Below are 12,715 nucleotides of genomic sequence, written 5' to 3' on the forward strand. Positions count from 1 at the left end.
GCTGCATCAGCCAATTGAAAGCCACTTCCTCAAACAACGTGAATCAAGCTGACCCTTTCATCTCCACCTGCCTGACTCTTCCTGGTCTACGTCCTCACTGATTCTGAACTTGGGTGGGAGAAGAGAGGTGCTGCTTATTAGCCCCCACAAACCCCAACTCATCATGCAAACTATCTTCAACCTTTTTCTCTTATTGGCCGTCTGACAGAGCCACAATGCAAGTCACATATGTCATGATAAATTTTCTACAGTCACATTAAAAAGTAAAAACAGGTGGAAGTGGTTTTATTTTATTTTTTAATTGAAGTACAATTGATATACAATATTATATTGGTTTGAAGTATAGAACATAGCGATACGATAGTTATCTACATTATTAAATACCCACCCCAACTAGTGTAGTTACTGTCAGCACAGAAGATGTTACAGAAACATTGACTACATTCTCTGTGCTGTACTTTGATCCCCGTGACCAATTTGGATTATGATGGGGACTTTGTGCCTCTCTATCCCATTCACCTGTGTCACCTACCACCCCAACCCCTTCCCCATGGACACCACCAGTTTCTTCTCTGTGTCTGTGATTTCTGTCTTATTTGTTTTGTTTTCAGAATCCACATGTAAGTGAAATCACATGGGGTTTGCCTTTCTCCGCCTGGCCTATTCTACTTAGCACAGGTAAAAGTGACTTTAGTAATATATTTTATTTAATACAATATGTCCAAAATGTTATCATTTCAGCATGTGATCAATTAAAATGATTAATATTATGAATTATATATTATTTCCTACTAAGTCTATGAAATCCAGTGTGTATTTTACACTTGCAGTGCATCTCAGTCTGGACTTGCCACATTTCCAGTGCTCAGTAGCCACACGGCCAGTGGTCACCATACTGAGCAGTACTGGGTCTACATGACCTTGCCTGTCAGACAGGGAAGCTAGTTTTCCACTGTGATTTTTGTCTAGGTGAATTGTAACTATGAATTAAGCATCTCTCCCCCTTCTTCTCCCTACCCCCCAGTACGCACCTTTTTCATTTTGAGAGACCAAGGAAGTGTTCAAACTGCTTCCCAATATACTTTCCCCCAGATGGCTGTTTCCTTGAATGCAACATTGTGCCTTGACTAAAACACAATGGTCTTTCTGGGGTTTTTCAGTTGAAAGTTAAATTTCAGACCCAAGAAAGTGTGATTTATAGCTAACAATAGCTGGCATTTCATTACAAATTCAAGGGCCGCCTGAGGCTCACAGGTTGGGGAGGGCAGACCTGCCGGAGCTGGAGTGACACCCGGAGAAGGCGCTCGAGGCTGCCCACTGCTCACAGCTGCTGCTGCATCCGGGTGATGAGGTGCTCAAGGCCAAGCGGGCCTCCCCTCCCCAGCCATCCTGGGTGCAGCTTGGCGGCGGAGATCCCAGATTTTCTTCCAGTATGGGAGGCAGGGCAGGACTGCTGATCACCAGTCTGCCGCGGCCCCGGTGGGACAAATTTGGATTCGGACTGATTGGGGGAACAGCTTGGGTGGAAGGCAGGGGGAGCAGAGTCGCTGCTGGGGCCGTGAGCCGGGGAGTGAGGGGCCGAGGGGGGCGGCAGAGAAGGGTCTGTTCTGGAGCCTCTGCCCCCGGGGAAGGGAGTCTGAGGATGAGGGAAGCAGATGGAGAGGGAAGGACGAGCCTCTCCCGCCCCCTTTGGTACTGCCTCCAACCAGCCTGAGTGAGGATTCCAATCGGTACTCTTGACAATACCTGCCAAAGGTGTTTTCCCCCAGACGCCCAGACCGCTGTGTTCGGGGCCCACAAACCTGCACTGGGTCGACTCCTGGATTTCCCCCAGGTTGGTTCTACTTACTTCGTGGCGGAGGAAACCAAAACTCCGAAGTGGGGCCGGGCAAGTAAGTGTCAGAGGTGAGCCTAAGATCTCCATTCTCTGATTCGTTCTATTTTTTTTTCTTTCCAGATATTCCAGAAAACAGACAACAGTCCAAGCTTAGTGCCTATCTATTTGGTGCCAGGTATTATGAGTGACGATGTTTATTTGGAACTTCAAGGATGCTCATACACTGAGGATCAATATTACTTGTGGAGAAAGCTGTTAATGAGTTGTGCTCCTGAAAAAATTAAAACAAGGAAACAAGAGCAAGGAAAGCAAGGAACACAGTGGCCCGGGCGTGGGCTTAGTGATTTCAGATCCTGAGATCATACGATTTATAAAACAAAGCCTGGCCAGCTGTAGTCCAAATTTGATAGTGGCCCTCTTTCCCCTCCACTTTTAAATCTTTCCTAAATTGCCTGTGATATATTTTACTATTGTAATGGGTGGGGGATGGGGGTGCTTTTCCTTCACAAAGTCATTCTTTATAGTAAGTATCCTGGTTCAGTTTCTTTTCAGAAAAGCATCCTAATGATGATGCAACAAGCCTTTGGCACACGGATGTTCACTTTACCTCTAGGTATAATGAAAAATTTGAAACAATCCACCTGTTCCTGAAAGGCGAGGGGCAACTAGTGTACCGTGTGCTGCTCTTCCTCTTCTACATCCTGTCTCCATTCAGACCATCGAGTCCCCAAAGCCCATCTCAGCAACCAGCACAGGCAAAGGCACATGACCAGCCATGACCAATCAGAGTGGGTCCCTGGACTTCTGCCCCACCTCTTTCCACTTGCGAGCACCCAGCTGGCAGTGTGCACACCTGGGCATCCTGGGGCCAAGCTGCCCAAACCTCATGGAAGCCTGTCTGGGAAATGCAAAGACAGGTGACTGATGATACCCTTTTTATCCTCTGGATCCAGACACACCTGAAGCCCACTCCACTCCTAAGCTTTTTAAGAACATGAGCCAGAACGTTGCTGTTTTTGCATAAGCCAGTTAGAGTTGGTTTGGGCCCACTCAGAACAGAAAAAGTGGTGACTAATATAAGCTAATAAAAAGATTGTACATACAGTCAGGAGACTATTTTGCAACATAAAAGACAGTGTCTATAAAAATGAAGCAAAACATGGCATGGTAGAAAACATTATAAGTGAAAACAATAAAATGGGAACGATCTGTAAGCAAATGAGGGGTTGAAAATGCAAGAGCGACCTCAGTGGGTCGCAACAAAAAGTCCCTTCCGTAAGGCAGCCTCGCGGGAGGGGCCCCGGCAGACAGTCTGATGACAACTACGGAAAGCCAGCACTCTGACACCCAAAGCAAGAAGAGGCACAGGAAGAAAATTCTATGCCAAAATGCCATCAGTCGTCACCCTCTTTGGTGCATTATTCCTTCCCCCACTCTTCACTTCCCTTAATTTTCAAAAGTTGTATTTAATGTCCACGCACTACTTTCAAAATAGCAGCTAAAACATAGAAAAGAAAAAACATGTCTAAGATGGGGGAGCCAGGGAGCCAGGAGAGGTCCTAAGGCTTCCAGTGTCCTGATGACCTGATAAGCAGCTCCAGCAACTTGCACACCCAGAGAACAGAGGGGTTCTTGGGCCTCCCTCCTTCCGGAGGGAATCTGGTTAAACAGGTTCCAGCGGCATCCTTTTGTGTGTGCAGACCCGGGATCTTATCTGGTATCACTGCCCTGGAGGGGAAGGAAGAGAGCAGAGAGAGGAAGGTGAGGGGAGACAGAATAGAGAGCACAAGATAGTCTCTGCATCGGGGGCCCTCCTGTTTTAGCGGCTGTTGATACGGAGCCGGCATGAAGCTACACAGACCCAAGAAGCAGAGGGAAGGAGTCAGCACAGAAGGGGAGGGATGAGGGGCAAGGGCGAGGTGGGTGCGGAATGGAGGGACCTTCACAGTGTGCGTCCTCAGGACCCAGGCGGAGGTCCAGGGTGATAGGCCTCCACGCACCTCGGCTGCCAGCCCTGCCAGCCCCCAGCCTGTCCGCTTTCATCACACTCGGAGGCCCCCGGGCACCGCCTACCTTTGTCCTATCATGCACACCCGGCTGGGGGCACAGGCAGAGTCCCTAGGGCTCCCTCTGAAAATGAGTTCATAGGCCTTTTCTCTTGCAGGAGTTTCTGTAAGGAAACAAAGCACCGTCCTAGGAAGCTCCAGAGGGCTCGGGTGCGGCAGCACGGGTGGCAGCCCATCCAGGCCGGCGGGAGGTCAGGCTTCCCAGCTTTGTCCTGACTCTGCCACCACCTAGCTGCAAGACCTGAGCAAGTCACATAAGCTCCCTGGCTTAGCTGGGGCTGCCACGCACAGTGACAGGCTGGGTGGCTGAAATAACATTTCAGTTAGTTCTCATGCATTTTCTCATAGTTCTGGAGGCTGCAAGTCCCACCCAGACCTAGGTGCAGGCCCACCGAGAGCTCCCCTGGCTTGCAGGTGGCCGCCTCCGGTCCTTGCTCAGCCTCCCCTCCTTTCCTCGGCACAGGCACAGGCACAGGCACAGAGAGCGAGCCCTCTTGTGTTCCCTCCTCCTCTTACAGGGACACCAGTCCCACAGGACTGTGCCCCATCCGACCTCCTTCAGCCTGTCACCGAGAGGCCACATCTCCAAATAGTCATACTGGGGCTGAGAGTTTCCTCATTTGAACATGAAGGGGACACATTTCAGTCCATAATGCTCCCTGGGGCTCAGTGTCTCCTCTGCACACCTGGGAAGACCTGCTGCCCAGCACATGGGCTTCAAAGAGCATCAAGGGAGAAACCGAAGGCATGAGCAGGTCTGCCAGGACAGACACCACGATCTCCAAGAGGGACCTGATACTGTTGGGGCCTCCCGGGCCACCGGATGCCCTGCCTCCCCAGGAATAACTATGCAGACTTCACACACGCTGGCTCCCTTAACACCCTTCCTGTAAACCTAGTGCCCTTGAGCCCCTTCCAGGGGGATGGTGGCCTCCCTGTCTGCTGCAGGCCCTCAGGGAACTGGTGAGCTCTGTCAACTTCCTTTCCAGTTCCCAAGCCTGGGCCCTCAGCCCTTCTGCCAACTGTCCCTGCTCCTGCCTTCAGCTCCTGCCAGTCCTTCAGGAGGAGGTCAGGCCCAGGCTGAGGGAGAAGCCAGCCATCACACTCCTCCGCAGGCGAGCCCTCGTCATCACCAGCGTTGCACTGTTCAGTGCCCTTCACGTCCTTCTGCTCCTGTGGCCTGATCCCTGGCCCGTGGGCAGGAGGTGCTTGGCAGCAGCTGTCAGGCACCAGTGGGCTCTGGCTTTCTGAATGGCCCGGAGGCAATTGCCTTCTTGACATCCCTGATGGGGCTTCCATCCCCTAAGGCCAGGCCTGGCCTTAGGCTGCAGGCTTTTTGATTGTGAAAGTATTCCAACACATCGGTCAAGATGCTGGTGACCCCGGCTGCTGTCCCCAAACCTCTACGAGCTGCGGAGAGGACCAGGCTTCCTCCTGCCATTGCTGGAGTGAGTGCTGAGCCCAGGGTGCTCGTGGCTCCTGAGATGAGTGACCACCACGGAGTGACCACAGTGGTCTTGGTGAATCTTCTGTGGATTCTGTCGATGTCGTCTGCAAGGGCACAGAGCTGTCTAATGCCCTCTTCTAGTCCCCTCTCAAGGTGCAAGCTCTCCCAAAAATATTCCTCAGCTGACAGATGTCTATCTGTTCCCCCACATCCTCCCGCAGGTCACCCTCATCCAGGTGGATGAATGACAGCGATTTTGGTTCAGTCTCCTGGATGCGAAAACCAGTTCTTAACCAGGCCCAAGGGTTTGTGGGGGTTCTTGCCCCTGCGGACTCTGAGTCCTCCCTGCCCCCTGCACCTCCCTAACACCTGCAGCCTCTCGCCTGACCATGCAAAGTCTCGTGTTGCTGGGAGCGGCCGGTTCCATGAAGAGAAGAGACATGTAAGAGGGGCGTCTGGGGAGACAAGCGGGAGAGACGCAGCCTTGGCCAGAGAGACGGAGAAGGGAGATTCGTCCCAAGGACATTTGCAGCCTTGTTCAGAGAGACGAAGGGACTGTCAGAGGGAAATGCTAAGAGCCTAGTCAATAAATAAGGAATCTGGGACTAATAGAGGGAGGAGTCTGGGAAAAGTAGGTGAAAGAGGAGACCAGGTGTTGTGCAGGAGGCTGGGAGTCCTGAATGCGTGGAGGGGCGTCGGGGATGAGGTGCCATATTGTGTGATGCGGCCCCTGCTTTGGTGGCCCTGAGCTTGGCTACCGTGGTGCCTCTGCTTCCTCAGGAGCTGCACGCTGAAAGGGCTCAGAGGAATTATCACTGATGTTCTGAATGGTCTCCCTGGCACTCAGTGGGGTTGGTCCTTCAAGACAGGGACAAAGGGACCTAGGCCTCTCCTCCCCCAGCGTCTCTCAGTAAGAGGTTTAAGGGACCTCGGTCAGCCCAGCTGGGTTGGGCCTTCACGGGAGGGCAGTGAGGGGCAGAGAAAGGCTACCCTGTGGGCGCATTGGTCCCACCAAGTACCACTGGCATTTCCTTCAGGGTGAGCTCAGCAGGCCTGAGGTGATGCAGAGGATCTGAGCTGCCTCCTTTACTTCTCAGTGGCGGGCAGGAAGCCCAGAGGGGAAAGGGGACTCGCCCGGAGGAAGGCTGAGATGGAGTTTCGGGTGGGGCTCAGAGCTCACCGCCATTGGGAAGTCCAGCCGGTCCTCTCACCTGCCTGTTGATGTCAGGACCTCGCGGAAGTATATATGGCACACATACCTTCAATACATCTTTCACTTTCTCTACACGTACACACACACACAATTCTTCCGAGCAAAAGGTTAAAAACCAAATATCATCCTACCAAGGAAACCCTTTAAGTGTTGATGAATTAATGCATTTGGGTCCAATTGCCAGTTAATCAGCAGCTGTAAATCAGTTTACAGAACAGAAGGCTGTCATGGGCTCCAAATCCCTCAAACATGGACAACTGTGCTGCCGCGCACCCTGCCTCTGCAGCGATGCCTCTGACCCCGTGTAGAAGTTCAGAGTCTAATTCTACTAGGCACAACACAGAGGTCACCCAGTTCGCTCAGCAAACACTGATTGTTTCATCGTGCTGAAGGCTGGTGATGCTCTATCTGCTGATTAACGGCTAATTTGGTTTAAGTTCATTAATGCAGCAACACTAAAGGGCTTCTTCGGCACAAAACACCGAGTTCCTGCTTCACGGGTTTCACAGAGGTGAGACCCCAGAGGGGGGCAATTTCGGCCCTAGAGTCCAGTTGCCCACAGAATTTTCTTTTCCTAGGAGAACACATCTTCACATGCATAATGGAGACCCGTGGGAAGACAGGGCCCACTTTATGGCTAGTGCTGTTGGAACACATTTGCTGCGTATCGGGAGGAAGCCCAGAGCGCTCCCGCAGAAGTAGCCCTTTCCCCACGCACATCGGCCTTGCGATCTTACCCTGCCTCGTCAGTCCAGCAGCCTCCGAGGCACCAAATCCGTGTTCATTCTGTCTGCGGGAGGATTCGTGATGTCCCCACAAGCCAAATGGCTTTCTGGTCGGGCACGCGGCAGCAAGGTTACGGCAGCTGCCAGCCAGCCTATGGAATTCAAGTGTGGAGGGATTTTTGATTAAGGGGAATACAAATAATTAAGAAACACTTATAATGTACAAAATATCTGCAAAATATTGTTTTTACATATTCTATTCTGGGAGAGCTTATATACGTTAAGTACACAAAATGACGTCCTGAGCTCAATCAGTTTTGACATATTTATGCACCTGAGTAATCACCACCCCAACGGAGATGCACAGCAGAACCTTCCCTCGAACCACACTCCCAGCCCATACTCACCTCACTCCTACCGCCGTCTGCTTGCCTCTTCTTCAAATTTATGTAAATTCGTATAAGTCATATGTCAGGCGTCTTTCACTCAACATAATGTCTTTGAAATTCAATCATGTTGTGGGTATCAGTATTTTTTTATATGATTGCTCTTAGTATTTCATTATCTAAATACACTACAATTTCCTTATCTGTTCTATCAGTTGTTATGTTTAAGTTGCTTCCTTGTCATCAGCTATTGTGAACACATTGGTTATAATGATTAAAAGATCGTCTTCATAGGACAAGATACCAATTATAAGGCCCCTTTGTACAAAGTATATTCCCAAAGACATATTAATATTTTGAGAACTGCCAAAGGCCCTGTCTGATCAAACAGGTAGGGTCTGAAATCCATCCCAGAATCTACTCACCAAGTGGTGAGACTTGAGGATGGGGATCGGGGGAGGCGCTGTGTCTGTCTGGAGAAAGGGGCACTTGCATTGATTGATTGCACATAGTTGCCATCCATTTGTAGATCTTTGCATCCACAGAGCCATGTCCACCTGTGGGGTGGCTCTTTCCCTAATAAGCCCTAAGGCACCATAGGGGTTAGCAGTGGTCCTACTCTAATGTATATGTTAAAATGATCACTCGGTTTGGAAAACAGACTCAAGGTTTGCCAGAGAGGGAGGGGGAAGAACTGTTGGGAAGATATTTCAGTAGTTGGAGCAAGAGGTGACAGCTGCTTGGACCGGGTTGGCAAAGCAATGACAGTGATTTTGTTACTGAAACAAACAAACCTCGATTGGCTAACTGGACATACAGCAAAGCCAAACACTGACAGGATGTAGTGAAAGAAACAGGGTGTTCATTGCAGGCGCCATCAAGGAGAGCAGGTGGCTAACGCTCAAGGTCCGAACTCACCGTCAGCTCACGAGCAAGGGTTTTTAAAGGCAAAGTTACAGGGAAGGGCGGCAGGGTGTGTGGCCAGCTCGTGCCCATTCTGATTGGTCCGTGGTGAGGAGACGGGATGGTTTCAGGAATCTTAGCGCTCAGTCCTCTGGCTCCACCCAGACTGGGATCTAGTGCTTGTGGTCTGTAGGTAACCCATCTCGTGGGGACTAAATTCCTGCAAAACATCTCAAGGATACAAGAGTCAAGAGTTTATCTGTGGCCCTGAGGAGAACCAAGGGTCCTGCGTCTGTTTGCCTTGTTTACCTTGGTGTGCAAGCTCCCATTTCCTTCCCCCTCTCACCACCCAGTCCGATTCCCACGCCCTGGTCCTGGCTGAGGGACTCGGGCTTCTCTTCGTTAACGGGAAGTCTGGGCGCTTTGCTTCATCCAAAGGGGGCTGCTTATGTGGTTGCGATTCTATTTGCAGGAATCCATAGATTTATCAGTGGATGTGGGATGTGAAGGAACAGAGTCAAGGATGACTTCAGGATGAGTCAGGTGTGGGCTTGAGTACACCTGAAGGTTCCATTTACTGAGGTGGGAAGGGTTGAAGGCTTTCTGGGCAGGTAATAGAAGTCAGTTTGGGTGGGTTAAGTTTGAGATACTTGTGAGACATCCAAGTGATGTCAAGTAGGCAGTGGATTTATTCTGTCTTATTTTTGCCTGGGGGATTAAAATTGAGAGCCACCAGCATAGAAAGTAGTTAAAACCAGGGAATTGCATGTGAATGCTGGCTGGGGAGAGAGTAGTAATAGAGACCAAGGGTGGTACAAGATAGGGCCCTGGAAGCCCAGGAAGAAGTAGGGAAGAAGCAAGAGACAGAGAAGGGGCAGCCAGTGAAGTTCATGGAGAGCAAAGGATGACATTTGGAATCCAAGTGAGGGGTCTGCGTGTGATCGCCATGTATTTGTGTAACCTCATACTTATTAATGCACTGGGTCATTCTGCTTTCCATCTTCCTCTTACAAAGACATCATTGGATTCTGTTTTACCCTCCAATGAAATTGGCTGGGATGGAGGGAAGCTTACCTTAGCGGATTTGAGATGTTTTTGTTGTTGTGACATTCAAAAGGTGTCTCTGCTCTTTTCTGGATTCAGAATGACGGGGCGTCTGGCTGGGAAGAGATGTTGTTTTAACCTTCTAGGGGAGAAAAACTGACCTTCTAATTAGTACAGAGATGATATGGTGAAGTAGATTCAAAGCCCTCCTCTGCCACTTATCAGTTCTGTGATTTTTAAGGAAATTAATGCACTGCTCACAGTTTCCCTTTCCTTATCTGTGATACAGCTAACAAAATGCCAGCCCCAATAAATGTTAAGGGATAGGAGTTTCTGCATTTTTCATAATGATAAACAGGACAAAATCCTCTACTAAAAAGAAGAGACTCTTAGATTGGTTCAGAAAGCAAAACCCAACTATAGACACTTCTTACAAGAGACACCTCTAAAACACAGTGGTTCAGAAAAGTTCAGACTAAAAGAGGGCACAGTCATAGCAGGCCAGGGAGTGGCTGTGTGTATGCAAGGGTAGCACAAAGGATCCTTAGGGTGGAACTTAGTTCTGTATCCTAATTCTTAGATCCTTAGTTCTGTATCCTAATTGTGGTGGTAACCACACAAATCTACACATGGGAAAAATTGCATCGAACTGAATGCACACACACACACACAGATGCACACAGACTGTGACAAAGTTGGTGACATCTGAATAAGTTCAGTGGTTTGCATCACTGTCAATTGCCTGGTTGTGGTATTGTCCTATAGTTCTGCAAAATGTTACCAGTGAGGAAACTGGGTAAAGGGTGCACAGGATCTCTCTGTTATTTCTTACAACTTCACGTGAATCTACAATTATCTCAAAATTAGAACTTAAAAAAAACCCAGAGCACACACCTACTAGAATGGCCCAAATCCAGAAAACTGACAGCCCCAAATGCTGATGAGGACATATGCTGACCATGTGATCCAGTGATCACTCTCCTTGGCATTTATCCGGAGTTGAAAACTCTTCACACAAAAACCTGCACATGGTTGTTTAGCAACTTTATTCATAATTGCCAAAACTTGGAAGCAATCAAGATGTCCTTCTGTATGTGAGTAGATAGATAAACTGTGGTCCATCCAGACAATGAAATATTATTTTGCACCACAAGGAAATGAGCTATCAAGCCCTGAAAAGACAAGGAGGAACCTTAAATGCATATTACTAAGTGAAAGGAAGCAGTCTGAAAAGGCTACGTTCTGTATGATTCCAACTATACGACGTTCTGGAAAAGACAAAACTTTGGAGACAGTAAAAAGATCGGTAGTTGCCAGGAGCTAAGAGGAGGGATGAAGAGGCAGAATACAGAGGATATTTAGGACAGTGAGACTATTCTGTGTGGTACCATAATGATGGATACTTGTCATTATACCTTTGTCCAAACCTATAGAATGTACAACATCAAGAGTGACCCCAGTATAAACTATGGTCTCTGATTGATTATGATGTGTCAATGTAGGTTCATCTAGTATCATAAATGTCCCACTCTGGTGGTGGATGTGGATAATGGGGAGGCTGTGCCTATGTAGGAGCAGCAGGTAAATGGGAAATCTCTGTACCTTCCCCTCAATTTTGCTGTGAACCTAAGACTGTTCTAAAAAATAAAGTCTATTAAAGCACATACACATACACGCACACAGCCAATGGCATGCAGATACAAAAAAGAAGCATTGCAGCCATTATAGTAAAAAAAAAGTCTAGAAACCACCCAGATTTCATTTAACATGGACTGGTTAAAGAAATTATGGTTTGTCTAACATGAAATAATATGCAGCCACCAAACCAAATCAGGCCAATCTATATGAACAGATGTGAAAGGATCTCCAATGTACATTGGTAAACAGGAAGGCAGGGCATAGGACACTGGGTAGTATGTGTCCATTTGTGTCCCAAAAAGATGCATAGGTTTGTATAGACAAGAAAGAGCAACACTGATTGGATTGAAGTCCAGGGATGAGAAAGAAGCTTGCTTTTCACTCACCCCCTTTGATGCTTTTGTATCAATGACTTTTGCCATGTGCCTGCCTGTGATACCTTAAAATTTTTTAAAGGCTGTTTGTCCCCTGCAGTGGGTTGAGTAGTGTGTCCCCAATATTATTCAAGAGTAGTGTGTCCCCAGTATTATTCAAGTCCACCTGAAACTTCAGAATGTGACCTTATTTAGAAATAGGGTCTTTGTAAATGTAATTAGTTAAGGATCTCAAGACAAAATCACCCTAGGTTTAGGGTGGGCCCTAAACCCAAAGACTAGAATCCTTATAAGAGGAGCAGAGGCACAGAGACACAGGAAGGAAGGTGATGTGATGTCAGAAACAGGATGGAGTGAGGCTGTCACAAGCCAAGGACTGCCTGGGGCCATTGGAAGCTACAAGGGACAAGGGCAGTTTGATCCTTCCCTAGATTTTGGGGGCAGGGCCTCTGACATTTTGATTTCAGACTCTGGCCTCCAGAACGATGAGAGAATGCATTTCTGTTGTTTTCGGCCACCCAGTCTGTGGCAGTTTGTTCTGTGGCCCTTGGAAAGGAGCGTGTCCCCTCTCGTCTCTTCCCCAATATTTGGTACTTGGTTCCAGAGCTGAGAGCAAAAACGATGTTTCCTAGCTGTGCTTTCTCCCTCGTGGCCATCTTTCCATCCCTTCTCTCCCCTTTCTACTTTTTTTTTCTGTTGTACTTAAACGTTATATTGCAGTTTTTCTTTTTTTTTTGGTATCATTAATGCACAATTACATGAGCAACATTATGGTTATTAGATTCCCCCCATCATCAAGTCCCCCCCACATACCCCATTACAGTCACTGCTCATCAGCGTAATAAGATGCTATAGAATCACTACTTGTCTTCTCTGTGTTGTACAGTCCTCCTAGTGCCCCCCCCGCTACATTATGTCTGCTAATTGTAATGTCCCTTTTTCCCCTTTATCCCTCCCTTCCCACTCATCCTTCCCAGTCCCTTTCCCTTTGGTAACTGTTAGTCCATTCTTGGGTTCTGTGATTCTGCTGCTGTTTTGTTCCTTCAGTTTTTTCTTTGTTCTTATACTCCACAGATGAGTGA

General features: G+C 48.4%; 1 protein-coding gene across 1 annotated transcript; it reads right to left on the reverse strand.

Moving 5' to 3' along the window:
• Nucleotides 1-4,241: 4,241 nt before the first annotated feature.
• On the reverse strand, nt 4,242-5,542 carry APOL6 (apolipoprotein L6; the record flags this gene model as incomplete). Its single annotated transcript, XM_057508344.1, is given in 4 exon segments — nt 4,242-4,926; nt 4,928-4,970; nt 4,973-5,162; nt 5,165-5,542. Coding segments are annotated over 4 exon segments (759 nt in total), but the record flags the coding sequence as incomplete, so codon positions are not given.
• Nucleotides 5,543-12,715: the final 7,173 nt, after the last annotated feature.

The sequence above is a fragment of the Manis pentadactyla genome, chromosome 10 (assembly GCF_030020395.1).
Source record: "Manis pentadactyla isolate mManPen7 chromosome 10, mManPen7.hap1, whole genome shotgun sequence".
In the NCBI taxonomy this organism is placed as follows: domain Eukaryota; kingdom Metazoa; phylum Chordata; class Mammalia; order Pholidota; family Manidae; genus Manis; species Manis pentadactyla.